Genomic DNA, 13,843 nt, shown 5'->3' on the forward strand with positions numbered 1-13,843 from the left:
ATGTCTGTTCACATATCAGTATTTTTCTTTATTTTTTTTCATTATTTTTACTGACTGTGGGTGGGTGAAAAAAAAAAAATCAGAGTCCGTGGTGCCCATTACAGTCTATGGGTCCATAAATATCACAACACGGATGGCATCTGTGTTTGGTACATTTTTCACTATTAGGCTGCAGACCACAAATTACAGTCTGCAATGCATGGGCACCGACCGTGGGGCCGCCACATGCGGATTGCGGACCCATTCACTTGAATAGGGTCCGCGATCCACACCGCAAAAAAGTAGTGCGTGCATGCACTACTTTTTTGTGGTGCGGAGACACGAACAGAATCCCCAAGGAAGCTCTCCGTAGTCCTTCCGTTTGGTTCATTGCTTCCTTTCTGCACTGACCTTCCGGATTGCGGACCTATTCAAGTGAATGGGCCGCATCCATGATGCAGTGCCAGAACTGCCGGGTCCCATATTTTGCGGGCCGCAAGACGGGCCAGGCAGGCACACTGTCGTGGGCATGAGTCCTTAGGAGAAATTGGCTCTAGAAATTATTTTTCAGCTGATCAGTGTCCATGGAATACGAACGACACAAGGTACTTTCACGCATAAATTATTTTTTACGTACTTCAAATGTAAATGTGAACGAGGCCTTAGGCCTCTAGCACACAACCATATGGTGTTGCGGATCAACAATTTGAATGGGCCGCCATGCTCGTGCGAGCGCTGCATACTCTTCCAATGTTTATCTGCATGCCACCTGCACTGTAGTGGTAGCACAGTGTAATTACAACTGCTCGCCCCAATGAGTGGAGGTTGTAATTACACTGCACCTCCGCTTCAACGCACACGGCATGCAGATAAACATTGAGGCACTTGCATGAACCTCTTCAAACAGCTGATCGGCGGGGGTGCCAGGAGTAGGACTCCCACCGGTCTGATACTGATGACCTATCTTGAGGATAGGTCATCAATAACATAAAAAATGGACAAACCCCTTTAACATTAATTATGCAAGGAAAAAACTAATTGCGCCAGTTCCTAGCTGCTGTACATTTCAGTTTCTAGGGCACAGACTTTGCGAGATTTGTGCCAAAAATATTATGAGATACGGGGTCATTTATTAGTCCAATTTTTCCTTTCTTTTTTTTTTAGGCGCATTTACTAATGAAAGTGCGCCTGTTTTGGAAGCATGTGCCCTTTTGACAATTTCCAGTTTAAAGGGGTTCTGCAGTTTGCTTAAACTGATGATCTATCCTCTGATCGGCGGGGGTCCGACACCCGGGACCCTCGCCGATCAGCTGTTTGAGAAGGCAGCGGCGCTCCAGCAAAGCCGCGGCCTTCTCACTGTCACGACTAGTATCAACTTGCCTGGGCGCGGCTAAGCTCCGTTCAAGTTAACAGAGCTTAGCCGTGCCCAGGCAAGTTGATACTAGTCGTGACGTCACTGGGCTTGCGGTAAACAGTGAGAAGGCCGCGGCGCTGCTGGAGTGCCGCTGCCTTCACAAACAGCTGATCGGCGGGGGTCAAACTGCAGAACCCCTTTAAGGCTACAATAATTTCAATGGGTCCGCAAAACCACGGACAGCACACCGTGTGCTGTCTGCATCAGTATGTCCGTTCCGTTGCCCCGCAAAAAAAAAACCTGATGCCATAGGGAACGTCATCTCTTTTTTTTTTTTTTTTTTTTTTTTTTGCGGACTGCAAAACACATACGGTCGTGTGCATGTAGCCTAAGGCCCCCTGCACACGAATGTGTGCACCCCGTGGTTGTGCTGCGGCCCACAAAATGCGGACCGCAATAAACGAACACAGTCCGTGGGGCAGCCGCAGCAGATCGCGGACCCATTCACTTTAATGGGTCCGCGATCCGGCCGTTCTGCAAAAAGTTAGGACATGTTCTATCTTTTGGTGGAACGGAAGTACGAGACGAAACCCCCCACGGAAGCACTCCGTAGTGCTTTTGTAGGGTTCCGTTCCGCACCTCTGGATTTGCGCACCCATTCAAGTGAATGGGTCCGCATCCATGATGCGGAATGCCACCCGTGGATTGCCCGCAATACAGCAACGGGAAGCACACGTTCGTGTGCAGGGGGCCTAAGACTGATGCTGGCGGCGTTTATTTTTATGCCTTTTTTGGCCTCTTTATATAGGTGCACCTTTTTAACGCATAAATTAGGTGCAAAAACTTTCTCATTTTTACTCCACTCCAGGGGTGGCTTTTTTATTAAAAAATGTATTTAAATCTTCTGGTAGACGCGCGCCTTTTCAGAAATATAAAACGTCTATTTGGCTGCGACTGTTTATTATCTAAAATGAGACATTTTTTTTTAACGAATATGCGACTTTCTAGCTGCAATCTTGCACCTAATTTGTGAGCCGTCCAACGAGTGGTCTAATTGCACACGATCCGCCTGCGCCCCTGATGAACACAAAGACGCGTCGCCTTATTCATCACCTGCTGTGCGACTCTTTATAAAAACTATGCTAAATAGTGACAGGATAATCCAGTACGCCGGTCTAATCGCACTCTAAAAAAAAAAACTGATGAGCGTGATTTTTATTTATTAATTAATCCTCAAAGACCTGACTACATAGGCAGTCGCCAAGGTCCCCGGGCTGAATTACGTTTCGTGCTCACTTTAATAAAGTGTATCTGATAGTCCCTTATGACCGTATAAGTGCGGTGTGAAGACTTTTGCGGATCAGAGTATACGCGCTGAGTGATGGAGTTCGTACAGGTGGTAACCGGATCTTCACACTTGTGCATTTACAGCTAGTCAGAAATAAAGCTGACATGTCTATTGCACCAGGGGACAACCGTATTTATCATGCTTGTGCCACATAGTTCAAATATGAGCCCCCTGCCTCGGCAAATGGCGATAATGTGTAAAATAGCTGGGCGCTGCGTTTTGTGTAAGTTTGTGCTTGTCAGCTTCATCCCAGGACAGCTGAAGCTCTTCATTTGGCAGCTGTTCCCGGAGTGATGTTCCAAGTATTATTAGGGAAAGTGTTTCTATGTTCGGAGCCCCCCTACCTCTCCCATTCTTACAGGGTCTCTGTCTTCATAATTATCTTGTCTTCTCACTGCCCAAAACTGACTGCACCCAAAAATGTACATAAGGTTCTTACCTGATCATGGGGTCCCCCATCAAGAAGCTAGCTGTCCGCAGAGTGTCCTGCTGCTGAGACTAGGGATGAGCGAATCGACTTCGAATGAAAACATCCAAAGCTGATTTGCATAATACTTTTTTTGAATACTGTACGGAGCGAGCTCTCCGTAACGTCATAAATCTACTGTAAAAAAAAACTTCCCGAACTCTGGTTCGGTTCCAAGGTATGAAGCATTAGGGTACTTTCACACAAGAGTTTTTACTGGATCCGGCAGGGTTCAGCAAAAACGCTTCCGTTAGGCCTCTTTCACATGGGCTTGCGGGAACATGCGTGATTTTTCTGCGCGAGTGCAAAACATTGTAATGCGTTTTGCACGCGTGTGAGAAAAATCTTGATGTTTGGTACCCAAACCCGAACTTCTTCACAGAAGTTTGGGTTTGGGTTAGGTATTCTGTAGATTGTATTATTTTCCCTTATAACATGGTTATAAGGGGAAATAATAGCATTCTGAATACAGAATGCATAGTATAATAGTGCTGGAGGGGTTAAATATATATATTTTTTTAACTCCCCTTAATCCACTTGATTGCGCAGCCCGGCTTCTCTTCTGTCTTCTTCTTTGCTGTGTGCAGGAAAAGGACCTGTGGTGACGTCACTCCGGTCATCACATGGTCCATCACATGATCCATCACCATGGTAAAAGATCATGTGACGGATCATGTGATGACCTGAGTGACGTCACCACAGGTCATTTTCCTGCACACAGCAAAAAAGAAGACAGAAGGGAAGCCGGGCTGCACGATCAAGTGGATTAAGGCGAGTTAAATTTATATATATTTTTTTTTATCCCCTCCAGCGCTATTGTACTATGCATTCTGTATTCAGAATGCTATTATTTTCCCTTATAACCATGTTATAAGGGAAAATAATAATGATCGGGTCTCCATCCCGATCGTCTCCTAGCAACCGTGCGTGAAAATCGCACCGCATCAGCACTTGCTTGCGGATGCTTGCGATTTTCACGCAACCCCATTCATTTCTATGGGGCCTGCGTTACGTGAAAAACGCACAAAGAGGAGCATGCTGCGATTTTCACGCAATGCACAAGTGATGAGTGAAAATCACCACTCGTGTGCACAGCCCCATAGAAATGAATGGGTCATGATTCAGTGCGGGTGCAATGCGTTCACCTCACGCATCGCATCCGCGCGGAATACTCGCCCGTGTGAAAGGGGCCTTACTGATAATACAACCGTCTACATCAGTTCAGAACGGATCCATTTGTATTATCTTTAACATAGCCAATATGGATCTGTCTTGAACACCATTGAAAGTCAATGGGGGACGGATCCGTTTTCTATTGTGTCAGAGAAAACGGATCCGTCCCCATTAACTTGTATTGTGGGTCATGACTGATCCGTCTTGATCCGCATCCCATGACGATTGCTGTGGTTTGCTCTCCAGTATGAGACGGTAACCACACGGAACAGAATGCATTTTGGAGCATTCCGTTCTGTTCAGTTACGTTTTGTCCCCACTGACAATGAGGACAAAATGGAAGCGCTTTTTTCCGGTATTGAGACCCTATGATGGATCTCAATACTGTAAAATATTAACGCTAGTGCGAAAGTAGCCTTACACAGATCCCATGTAAGGGTATGGCTACATAGCGACACGTTGCAAAAAACATATGTGCAACTTGTCTACAACTTGCTGTAGCGGTTATTTTAGCACCGTGATTTGTCTTCACAGCCGAGCTGTGCGTGTGATTTCCATTAAAGTCAATAGAGGAGAAATTTCGCGTGACATGTGACCTGCGACACAAAATCATCATGTCTGGATTTTTTCTGCAATTGTCATGTCTGAGTTGCAGCATGTTGCATTGTGACACTAAGGCTAAAGTTAGGGGGGCACATTTACTAATGGACTTGCGACACTTTTAAGGCACAGTACAGTGTAACGAAGGCTGAATGGGCCGAAACGCATCCTAATAATATATACTTTGTGATGCAATAAAGACCATATAACTTGGAAACACCTTGCGTGTGGCAAATTTACTTCCATTAGGCCTGCCACAGATGCTCCTAATTTATGACGAGGTGCAGGCCTCGCTATAAATTAGACGTATCTAGCGGCAGCGCAGAGGGGGAAACTAAGACTGGCGTAAAAAGCTGGTCTTAGTAAATGTGCCCCAGTGAATGTGGTTTCATTCCGACACGAAAGGTGACATGACCAGTCAGTCAGCAGAAATCCAACCCTGCCGGAATTCTGTGCGACTGCGCTCACTATCACTAGCGGCGACTAGAAGCACAGTATTTGCTATCTTAATTTCACATGGCCAAAAGTCGCAGTGTAATATAATGCAAAGACAAGCCGAGTCCTCCAGCACTAGAGATGCTCTATTTTGGGGGGTCTTGAATGGAGGGACCTCCGTCTATAATAATGATTCCTCTATAACAGTAGTGGCGAACCTTTTACCCTGGGTTCAGACCTGAGCGTTCGGGATGTCGCGCTCTGTATGCGCGATTCTACGGGTGTCTCACATACGCGGCTCCTGTGCAAGCGAACGCCTATTGTCGCGCGTTCCCGCTGAAGTCTATGTATGGGAACGCGCGACAAGACGCCCCAAAGAAGCTCCTGTACTTCTTGGGGCGTCAGGCATTTTAAAGCGCGATCGTACGCGCTGTAAAACGCTCAGGTGAGAACCATTCCCATAGGGAATCATTGGTTCTTGCCTGTTGAGCGTTTTACAGCGCGTAGGAACGCGCTGTAAACTGTGGGTTTTCCCTGCAGAATCGGCAGATTTTAAAATCCACAGCACATTAATTATAAAAAAATTAAATAAAAATAGCCCATTCACTTGCGCAGCTTGTGGAAAGTCAGAGGATCTGAACATGATTTAAGCTACTTTCACACTTGCGTTCAGAGCGGATCCGCCCAGACAAATCCGCTCATATAATGCAGACGATGGGATCCGTTCAGAACAGATCCATCTGCATTATATTGTAGAAAGAATTCTAAGGCCCCTTTCACACGGGGCGAGTTTTCCGTGCGGGTGCGGTGAACGTATTGCACCCGCACTGAATCCTGACCCATTCATTTCTATGGGGCTGTGCACATGAGCGGTGATTTTCACGCATCACTTGTGCGTTGAGTGAAAATCGCAGCATGCTCTATATTGTCCGATTTTCACGCAATGCAGGCCCCATAGAAGTAAATGGGAAGCGTGAAAATCGCATAGCATCCGCAAGCAAGTCCGGATGCGGTGCGATTTTCACGCACGGTTGCTAGGAGACGATCGGGATGGAGACCCGATCATTATTATTTTCCCTTATAACATGGTTATAAGGGAAAATAATAGCATTCTGAATACAGAATGCATAGTAAAACAGCGCTAGAGGGGTTAAAAAAAAATAAAAACATTTTTAACTCACCTTAGTCCACTTGATCGCGAAGCCCGGCATCTCCTTGTGTCTCCTCTGCGCTGAACAGGACCTGGGGTGAGCTGCTGCATTAAATAGAGGTTAAGGACCTTTGATGACGTCACTCCGGTCATCACATGGTCTTTTACCATGGTGAATCACCATGGTAAAAGATCATGTGACGTACCATGTGATGACCGGAGTGACGTCATCGAAGGTCCTTAACCTCTATTTAATGCAGCAGCTCACCCCAGGTCCTGTTCAGCAGAGGAGACACAAGGAGATGCCGGGCTTCCCAAACATGTGCGATTTTTCTCACGCGAGTGCAACGCATGACAATGTTTTGCACTCGCGCTGAAAAATCGCGCATTTTCCCGCAACGCACCTGCACCTGCACCTTATCCGGGAAAGAAAAACTGACGCCCGTGTGAAAGAGGCCTAAGTGTGAAAGTAGCTTCAGACTGATCCGTCCAGACTTTACATTGAAAGTCAATGGGGGACGGATCCATTTGAAAATTTAGCCATATTGTGTCAAATTCAAACGGATCCGTCCCCATTGACTTACATTGTAAGTCTGGACGGATCCGTTTGCCTCCGCACGGCCAGGCGGACAGCTGAGCGGAGCGGAGGCCAAACGCTGCCAGACTGATGCATTCTGAGCGGATCCGCATCCACTCAGAATGCATTAGGGCTGAACGGATGCGTTCGGGGGCCGCTTGTGAGAGCCTTCAAACGGAACTCACAAGCGGAGCCCCGAACGCAAGTGTGAAAGTAGCCTTAGGTGTAGAATCAAATCCTGATCGTGTGAACATACCCCAACGAAAAAATTCTGGGAGAGCCCCATTTTTAAGCCATCTATGTTTTGTAATGCACACACATGTCTATGCATCATATTAGATCGCAATCTCCATTCTGAACTGTCCTCCCACCTCTCCTCTTGCTCCCTCTTTGACCGCCTACAATCCGGCTTCCGAACCCACCACTCGACCGAGACTGCCCTTACCAAAGTCACCAATGACCTACTGACAGCCAAAACCAAGAAACAATACTCTGTCCTCCTTCTTCTCCTTGACCTGTCCTCTGCCTTCGACACTGTTGACCACACCCTTCTGTTGCAAACTCTCTCATCTCTTGGCATCACTGACCTAGCTCTCTCCTGGATCACATCATACCTCACAGACCGGACGTTTAGCGTCTCCCACTCCCGCACCACCTCCTCGTCTCATGCCCTCTCTGTTGGTGTCCCGCAAGGCTCTGTCCATGACCCCTGCTCTTCTCAATCTACACTTTTGGCCTGGGACAGCTCATAGATATTTCAGTATCACTCCTATGCTGATGACACACAAATCTACCTTTCTGGTCCAGACATCACCACCTTACTATCAAGAATCCCACAATGTCTATGTTCTATATCATCCTTCTTCGCCTCTCGCTTTCTTAAACTTAACATGGATAAGACAGAATTCATAATCTTTCCCCCATCTTGTTCAACCCCCCCAACAGACCTATCCATCACGATCAATGGCTGCACATTATCCCCAGTCAAAAAAGCCCGCTGCCTTGGAGTGACCTTAGATTCTGCCCTTTCCTTCCGACCGCACATCCAAGCCCTTTCCACCACCTGCCGCCTCCAACTCAAAAACATCTCCCGCATCCGTGCTTTCCTTAACTTTGAATCTGTGAAAATGCTCGTACATGCCCTCATTATCTCCCGCCTAGACTACTGCAATATTCTCCTCTGTGGCCTTCCATCTAACAACCTCGCACCCCTCCAATCTATCCTCAACTCCGCTGCCCGACTAATCCACCTCTCACCTTATTACTCCTCTGCCTCTCCCCTCTGCCAATCCCTTCACTGGCTCCCCATTGCCCAACGAATCCACTTCAAAGTACTGACAAACACATACAAGGCCATCCATAACCTGTCCCCTCCCTACATCTCTGAGCTACTTTCCCGATACATCCCCACACGCACTCTCCGATCCTCACAAGACCTCCTTCTCTCCTCTCCTCTTATCGCCTCTTCCCACAATCGACTCCAAGATTTCTCCTGTGCATCCCCCACACTCTGGAACTCGCTACCCCAACATATCAGACTCTCACCTACAGTGGAATCCTTCAAAAGAAACCTGAAAACCCACCTCTTCAGACAAGCCTACAACCAGTGACCCTGCTGCCTCTATACCGCCATGACCAACTCAACCCGCACCTACTGTGTCCTTCTCCCATACCATGTAGATTGTAAGCCTCACGGGCAGGGCCCTCTCTCCTTCTGTACCAGTTTGTAACTCATTTTGTTTATGATTAGTGCAATTGTCTGTATTATGTATGTGCACCGCTTATCATATGTACAGCGCTATGGAATGAATGGCGCTTAAATAATAATCTGCTCCACAGCTACTGTACTACTGAGTTTATTCACAATTTCTATCATTATTTCTTCTTCTTTCTGCCTGTTGCTGGTGTCGCCTTCGTACTGGCAGTAGACGGGGGGAGGGGAGCGTCTTCCTTGGCTGGGACAGGACACTGGCCGCTTTCGTCGACCTGATCATCAGATACCTGTACGGCCTCCAACATGGCAGCGATCTTCTCTAACTCCATCTGTTCCATCCTCTTGGCCTCCTCTTCTTCTTTTAGTGCTTTTAGTCTTCACATATAAAGCAAGTAATAGTATGTTAATAAGGTATATATATTATATACAAAACTGCCAGAGACATAAGTCAGCCATGTTTACCGTGCGTCCTCCTCCTCCCGGATCTGCTGTAGTCGGGCCTGCTCGGCCTGCTGGGCTCTGTTTTTGGGGATTTCTGCCTTCAGTTGTTCTGCTTTCTCATAGGCTGGAAAAAATACTTTCTGGAAAAACACATCGACCTGATAGAACCATTTATCCGTCATGATTTTCTTTTGGGCCTTCCCTGCACACAAAACAGTAAGTGAAATCCTATTTATAATATAACGTGGATTGCGACCTTGAACATGTCCTATCTTTTGCGAATCGCAGACCCATTCAAGTCAACTGGTCCGCATCCGCAGCAGGCACACAGCGTCTGTGGTCCGCAATACGGGCGCAGAACCCTTACGTTCGTGTGAATGTGCCCTAAGGCTGAGTTTATATTCCCGTTTACCTTTCTATTCTTCTGATCCGTAAGAAAACCAGAAAAATAAAAAAAAGGGATCAATTATTTTGAGCATCAGTTCTGCTCAGTTAGCAGGAGTTGGCACTACAAATAACGGATCTGTCTTTCTTTAAGCATCAGTTAGGATCAGTTTGCGTCACTTCCATCAGAGATCAGTTATTTTTGACGGGAGAAAAAGTACTGCATGATGGAAATGAAACGGCTGCGATGCTCAGGATCCAAAGAATGGAAAAATAAACTGTGATGTGAACTCTGCCTAGACTGCAACCGTGTGCAGGTACCCTTAGGCCCCTTTCACACGAGTGAGTTTTCCTGCCTGGGTGCGATGCATGAATTGAACGCATAGCACCTGCACTGAATCCTGACCCATTAATTTCAATGGGTCAGTGTACATGAGCATTTTTTTTTTTTACGCATCAGTTCTGCGTTGCGCGAGAATCGCAGCATGTTCTATATTCTGCATTTTTCACGCAGCCCTGACCCCATATAAATGAATGGGGCTTCAGTGAAAAACACATTGCATCCGTGCGAGTTTCACTAAACGCACCCTGAGCCAATCCGTATTGTTCATGTGAAAGAGGCCTAAGGCTACCTGCACATAGTTGCAGGTTGACAAACAGAAAATCCACTATTCCACGCCGAATCCGCACCAAAAACCATGTGTTAGGCCTTATGCACACAACAGTATTTTTTCACGGTCCGCAAAACGGGGGTCCGTGATCCGTTTCCGTTTTTGTTTCCGTGTGTCTTCCTTGATTTTTGGAGGATCACCAGACATGAAAAGTGAAAAAAAAAAATCTAAGTCAAGTTTGCCTTGCAAATGATAGGAAAAAAAACGGACACGGATCACGGACGAGGATGACAATCTTGTGTGCCTCTGTGTTTTTTTTCACGGACCCATTGACTTGAATGGGTCCGCGAACCGTTGTCTGTGAAAAAAATAGGACAGATCATATTTTTTTGACGGACTGGAAACACGGATCACGGACGTGGATGACAAACGGTGCATTTTCCGAATTTTGGGTCCACAGAAAATCACGGAAAACAGAACAATGGACACGGAACACAACAACGGTCGTGTGCATGAGGCCTTACTAGCATTTTTTTTGTGCAGATTTGATGCGGTTTTCCCGCAGATCTCACCCTTGGACTGAAAAGGGTGAAATCCCACAAAAACAATTGACATGCCTCAGATTAAAAAATCCACACAATTTCCACACAGAAGAAAAAAGCTAAATGTACATGAGGTTTGTCTTATCTCATGCACTTTGCTGGTACTGCATTACTCTGCGTTTTTTATTTTTTTTTGCATGAGAATCCACTCGGACAAAACGTGCGTAATCCGCTAAATTTGCAGGCACCCTTTAGGGGACATCCACATGGAGCATATACACTGCAGACTTTCCGCTGTGGAACTGTGGATGGAAAATCAGCAGTATTTTCCATTAACAGCAAAGAGGATGGCCGTAGAAATCTCATCCGCACACTGCATAAAAAACTCGTCATGCGAAATTCGGCACGCAGTGCGGTTTGTAAATCTGCAGCATGTAAATTTATGCGTTGGGTTTCGACCACAGATTTCACCCCTTGCAATACATAGGGTGAAATGCGTGGCACATCCGCAGTAAAATCCATGCCCAAAATCTGCATGTAATTCAAGTGGATTTCGCCGAGGACTTGTTGCGGATTTTCCTGTTTATCTATGAAAAGATTCACCGTCAAGTTTCCGGCTGCTTTTTGGGTCCTTTGTGGATGTAACCCTTTCATATTTGCCAGGGACGAGAAAGACAGATCGAACAGACACAATGCAAAAATCTTATCTAAAGTGGCAAGAAGTGATTACCGTACATGCAGAGACAGTGTGCGCCAGGGGCAAGATACCGTCATATAAATCTACTAGTGAGGCTATACTGCCCCCAAGTGAAAAAACACAATTACTGCATGGCTCTTCTGGGACATCTTTGGTGCTTGGGGTGGTAGTGGTTCTCATTGAGGAGCTGGTCTATGGAGTCTTGCAGGCAATGCTCCATGGGAAAACGGTATTCAAATGAGCTCTCTTCCAGCAGGAAGAAGATGGTTTCGTCAGTGCCCTCTATAGGTAGCTACACTGGTTGTCAATGTCAGACCCATGAACAGTGATATTATATATTAGGGCTCTTGCACACGACAGTATTTTGCGTTCAGTATGCGGTACATTTACTGAACCATTAATTTCAATGGTTCAGCAAAAAAAACTGAAGTGTCTCCGTGTGCATTCCGTTTCAGTATTTCCGTACTGTGAAAAGATAGAACATGTCTTATTCTTGTCCGCAAATCACGTCCTGTGGCTCCATTCAAGTCAACGGGTCCGCGAAAAAAACTGAACACATACGGAAATGCATCTGTATGTCTTCCGTTCCGTTTTTGCTGAACAATCTATTGAAAATGTTATGCCCAGCCCAATTTTTTCAATGTAATTACTGTATACTGTATATGGCATAAGGAAAAACGGAACGGAAACGGAAGCACAACTGAACCAAAAAACGGAACAACGGATCCGTAAAAAACAGACCACAAAACCCTGAAAAAGCCATACTGTCGTGTGCATGAGCCCTAATAATGAATCTAAAATAATAGCATGCCACGGGATGCCCTGTTGGACCAGTCCTGTCCAGCATTACACAGAAAACCCACTGATATGAATGGGCAATGTGTAATGCTTAGTTTCCCCTGTGGTGGCGCTGCAGGGAAACTGAACACTTACTGACAGGTTTCCCCCACAAGTGACAGCTGGGGACAATTTGCTATTTATTTATTGTCAAGGGACTCTTCTAACAGGAGGGGATTGTCCATAGCGGAGAACCCATGTAATAAGGGTGTACTCACATGGCCACATCCAGTTTGCAGACAGCAAATGGTGGATCTGCAAAACACAGGCATCGTGGTGCGGACCCATTGACTTCGATGGGTCTGCCATTCGCAAGATGTGTGTCCTATCTTTTTCAGCGCGGAGGCATGGACCCTGGAAGCACAAGGAAGCCCTTCCGTGTCTCCGTGCCACAAAAGATAGGACATGTCTTATGGTTGGCTGCATCTTGTGGATCGCAGACCCATTGAAGTCAATGGGTCCACACTGCGATGCCCGTGTTTTGTGGATATAGAGTTTGCAGCCATGACATGCTTGTGTGAATGCGGTCTAAAGCCTCATGCACACGACCGTTGTTTTGGTCCGCATCCGAGACGCAGTTTTGGCGGTTCGGATGCAGACTCATTCACTTCAATGGGGCCGCAAAAGATGCAGTCAGCACTCCGTGTGCCGTCCGCTTCCGTTGCTCCGTTCTGTGGTCTGCAAAAAAAATAAAAGCTCCACTATTCTTGTCCGTCTTGCGGACAAGAATAGGCAGTTATATCAATGGCTGTTCGTGACGTTCTGCAAATCGCGGAACGCACACGGACGCCATCCGTGTTTTGCGGACCGCAGTACACACAACGGTCGTGTGCATGAGGCCTAAGAGCTATGAACAAGATTCTTCACACAAAGCATGATTTCCTCAACAACTGCATCACCCAACCTGCCCCATACGTAGAGATGCATAGAGAAGCACAATGTCCGATTGGCATGGAGGACAGAATTACGGCGACGTTTTTTATCTGGAACCAATCAGTTCCTGAGCATGAAAAAAATAGGACACTTGTAATGTTCGCATTTTACTCACTTGGAGAATGGAACGGCGAACGTGGGCTGCGTCTTTCATTCACCTTCATGGCAATAATCAGCTCCTTCTCTTCCGTCCAACAATCAGACTTCCTCTACAGATAAAAGAAAGAATAGGAACGTCCATATTGTAAGGCCTCATGCACACGACAGTTTATTTTCACGGTCCGCAAAAACGGGGTCCGTAGGTCCGTGATCCGTGACCGTTTCTTCGTCCGTGGGTCTTCCTTGATTTTTTGGAGGATCCTCGTTTTGGTGTCCGCCTGGCCGTGCGGAGCCAAACGTATCCGTCCTGAATTACAATGCAAGTCAATGGGGACGGATCCGTTTGATGTTGACACAATATGGTGCCATTTCAAACGGATCCGTCCCCATTGACTTTCAATGTAAAGTCTGGAGTTCTTTTATACCATCGGATTGGAGTTTTCTCCAATCCGATGGTATATTCTAACCTGAAGCGTCCCCATCACCATGGGAACGCCTCTATG

General features: G+C 46.5%; 1 protein-coding gene and 1 long non-coding RNA gene across 2 annotated transcripts in view; one reads left to right on the forward strand and one right to left on the reverse strand.

The window, feature by feature from the left end:
• LOC122945423 overlaps positions 1 to 13,843 on the forward strand; it is a 41,333-nt gene that overhangs the window by 519 nt on the left and 26,971 nt on the right. The window lies entirely within an intron of this gene.
• LOC122945422 (radial spoke head 10 homolog B-like) overlaps positions 8,943 to 13,843 on the reverse strand; it is a 35,730-nt gene continuing 30,829 nt past the window's right edge. The window contains exons 17-19 of the mRNA XM_044304493.1: positions 13,357 to 13,450; positions 9,259 to 9,439; positions 8,943 to 9,171 (exon numbers count right to left, since the gene is read on the reverse strand). Of these exons, the coding sequence (XP_044160428.1) occupies positions 8,958 to 9,171; positions 9,259 to 9,439; positions 13,357 to 13,450 (489 nt within the window). The 3' untranslated portion in view covers positions 8,943 to 8,957. The remainder of the gene's footprint in view (positions 9,172 to 9,258; positions 9,440 to 13,356; positions 13,451 to 13,843) is intronic.

Source organism: Bufo gargarizans, chromosome 8 (genome assembly GCF_014858855.1).
Source record: "Bufo gargarizans isolate SCDJY-AF-19 chromosome 8, ASM1485885v1, whole genome shotgun sequence".
In the NCBI taxonomy this organism is placed as follows: Eukaryota; Metazoa; Chordata; class Amphibia; order Anura; family Bufonidae; genus Bufo; species Bufo gargarizans.